Source organism: Etheostoma spectabile, chromosome 18 (genome assembly GCF_008692095.1).
Source record: "Etheostoma spectabile isolate EspeVRDwgs_2016 chromosome 18, UIUC_Espe_1.0, whole genome shotgun sequence".
Classification (NCBI taxonomy): Eukaryota; Metazoa; Chordata; class Actinopteri; order Perciformes; family Percidae; genus Etheostoma; species Etheostoma spectabile.
Window position 1 is genome coordinate 15,701,871 of NC_045750.1, and position 3,509 is coordinate 15,705,379.

Genomic DNA, 3,509 nt, shown 5'->3' on the forward strand with positions numbered 1-3,509 from the left:
CACACACACACACACACACACACACACACTGCCCCATCCAGTGATCACATTAGGCCACCCAGGCCCACCCAGTGACATCAACATTTCAGCAATCAGGCCAAAAGAAACGCCTGCAGACTAGAAGGGGAATAACAAAAGAGAGAGAAAACAGTCTTCCCTCTTACTTACTTACTTTGGACAGACGGATTTTACGCGATTTCCTTCGCTACTACACAAATGAGCACTCTTTTTCAAAGGCGTTTTTACATGACAGCCACAGTGGGGAGCCCTGTGTGCAACTGTGGTTTGATGTAATTGTGTTGTTTTCCTTTGCAAACTCTGATAGCCTGCCAAGGAGGAGAAGGTGGAAGAGAGCGCTGAGAAAGTTCCAGAAGAGACCGCGGGGATAACCGAGGGAGAAGGGGCAGAGGAGCAGAAGAAGGAGCAAGAAGGAGAGGAGGAAAGGGAAGGAGGAGGAGGAGAAGAAGGCCACACCTCAATTTTCCAGTCTCCTCTTCGTCTGGTGAGGAAGACCAAGATGAAGCTGATGGCGTGTCACGTGGCCCTCCTGGATGGGACCGACTTCACCTGCGAGGTGGAGGTAAGACTTTGACAAAACTCTGAGACGGGTTGCTGTGATGCTGCTGCAAATTGTTGAAGCACACTTCCTTAACGTCTGTTAAGATAAGAAAAACTATTAGATAGTTAGTTGTGTTCCGTTCGCATTGGGTTGAATCAATGTGTACAAAATTGCAGAATCTGTTAGAACGTGGAATATGTTTGTAGTTCTCCACTTTAATAATTTCCACTTTAAGGTGTCATGAAGCAAGATTAGAAAAAAGAATCTCGATAACTAGTCTGCAAATATACTGTACATATTGTAATGGGAATCAATGGGAAAATCAACAGGTTGTTGTCTTTTTGAAAGTGTCAAGTAGCTGCTGACGGACATTTAAACATTGTCCGTTTTATGTCCTCTTGCAAGTCGGGTAGGCCACACGTGTGTGGCAGTGTGTCAATGACGCAATTGCTAATAGGATCAGATTTGGTGTGTGTGTGTGTCTGTGTAAGTATAAGCATGGGGGTATTCAACTTTTAGACTCAAAGTGCAGTTATGGCAGAAGCACCCGCTCACATTGCTTGGGGCGTGGTTTAGGGGATAAATGTAGAGCACAGCAGAGCACGCTACAGGGGCTTGTCTGGTGACCAGAACACACACACACACACACACACACACACACACACACACACACACACACACACACACACACACAAACACTGGCAGATTATGGGGTCCCTCCAGATTAGTTTCCTGCATCTGTTACTCCCTAACATGCACGTGTCCTCTACACACAACATCACATGCCGGTGTCACAGGTTCTGTTGTAACCATTTATTATAAATAGTGATTAAAACTATTTCTCTAGTAGCTCCCTAAGTGACAACCCCTTACGTGTTTTAATTTGGTATTTACTAAAAATCTCCTATTATCCAATGGTCCTTTTTTAAGTGTTTTACTCATTATTACCACATCTTCTGGTAAACATCTTTTTTTTTTTTTTTTTTAAAGCAACACTCCTCACATTCCCACACTCACTCACATTCAGTGGGAAGCTGCCCAGAATAGCCATCGTCCAGGTCCACTGGAACTGTTAACAGTTAAGTGCCTGGTTCGAGGGCCCCTCAACAGAACAGAGAGCATTTCATCATGTCTCGATTTCCCCATTTGGTTTGGGGATTTCAACTCGCAACTCTACCGCAGTGAAACCCCTTTTCCCTAATCTACAGTAACGGCCAACAGCGTGCCTGTGAGTGTCTACGGTTGTTTGAACACTGGCTGCTTTGTCTCGCAACCGAACACGCTGATACTGCAACCAACTGCTATTGTCCGATCGACACACGTACACGTACACGCACACACACACACACACACACACAAACACACATGCACATGCACATGCACACACATACACACACACACATGCACATGCACATGCACACACCCAACACACCACACACACATCCATCCATCCACCATCCATCCATCCCATTCTCCACGCATTCACATAGTTAGGTCGTGAGAGTGAGATGCACAATGCATTCCAGAGATTAATTTTCTGTTTTGCCCACAGCCTCCACACACACACACACACACACACACACACACACACACACACACACACCACACACACCACACCCACCACACACACACACACACACACACACACACACACACACACACACACACCAGTTTCTACTCAAACTCTTCATTCCTATTCTTCTATCATCCATCTGTCCCATTTATTAACTAATGGCATCAAATTTATTCCAGTGTAATAACTTTATGCATATTTTATTTGTTGTAATGCCCTGAATGAAAATCTCGTCCAGAGGTTTTCTGCCTCTCGGTTGGTTTCATAGGAGAGTCTCAGTGTCACATGGTCTTAATGCTGTTTCTAAGAATCCCATTAGTATTGGTTTCCGCAGGATTTTGGTGTCACACGGTTTAAGTAGCGCTGCAGAGAATTCATTAGGTTTCAGACATGAGTCAAGTAGTGTCTACAAATATTAGACCCCAGTTTCTTTATGTTTGATGCATAGAGCAGTGCATGTTTACACAGGAAAACAAGATACAGAGAATCTTAGCCATCTAGCTCTTATATGATCGTTTTATGGTCTTAGGTTTTTTTTATATTTAAATGAATCCACTCGAATGAGTCTCACATTTTGAGCGGTTTGGTTCTTGCTGACTATAGGGATTCAACTTATACAGTCATTTCTGTTGTCGCAGATACAGGCTGTAAAATGGGAACGTGTTTAAAAGCCATTTTGTATATAGTCAATGGTAGAATAACGGTTTTGATATAGTAAATAAGTTAAACCTTTCACATCGTAATGTCTGTGTGACAACTGATCTTAGGTAGTGCCTTGCTCAGAGGCAGAAAACCAGATACAGAAACGCTGAAAGGTCACATTCTCACATTCTTTGGGCGTTCAGAATCCAAATGCACTGTTAGTGCATGAATGTGGCGCATGCCTTTGACCATATAGAGGAAAATACCACAGATGTTTTCAGCTGTCCCCAGGACAAGAATAAAAAGGCACTCTTTCATCCTCTTTCCTTCCACTTTCACCACGCTCCCTTCTCTGTCTGTCTGTGCACAGTATCTGTGCGTGTGTGTGTGCGTTTGCGTTTATGTCTGCACAGTGTTAAACTGAAGCTGTGCTGAAAGAAAATGGAAAAGAAATGACCATTATTTAATTTTCTCATCTTTTTCCCTTTCCCACCCGCTCTCTGTCTGACATTCTGTCTGTCTAAAGGGCGCCGTTGTGTGTTTGCGTGCTTGCACATTGCATGTATGGATGTGTGCTAAATGTCATTGTCATAGTTGAGTGTGGAGGATTTTATGACTAAGGCCCCCAGCGGGCCCATGAAGGAATGTGTTGCCCAGAGACCAACGGAAAGAGACAATAATAGGACAGATGTAATAAAACACAAGAAACTGATGCATTGATAGAGTGTTTAATGA

The 3,509-nt window shown here is 43.6% G+C and overlaps 1 protein-coding gene across 22 annotated transcripts in view; it reads left to right on the forward strand.

Annotated features, from left to right (window-relative positions):
- The window catches only part of epb41l2 (erythrocyte membrane protein band 4.1 like 2), a 47,303-nt gene that overhangs the window by 16,839 nt on the left and 26,955 nt on the right, over positions 1–3,509 (forward strand). For all 22 annotated transcript variants that reach the window (XM_032543654.1, XM_032543668.1, XM_032543652.1 and 19 more), the window contains exon 4: positions 326–580. In XM_032543654.1, coding sequence (XP_032399545.1) covers positions 326–580 — 255 coding nt within the window. The remainder of the gene's footprint in view (positions 1–325; positions 581–3,509) is intronic.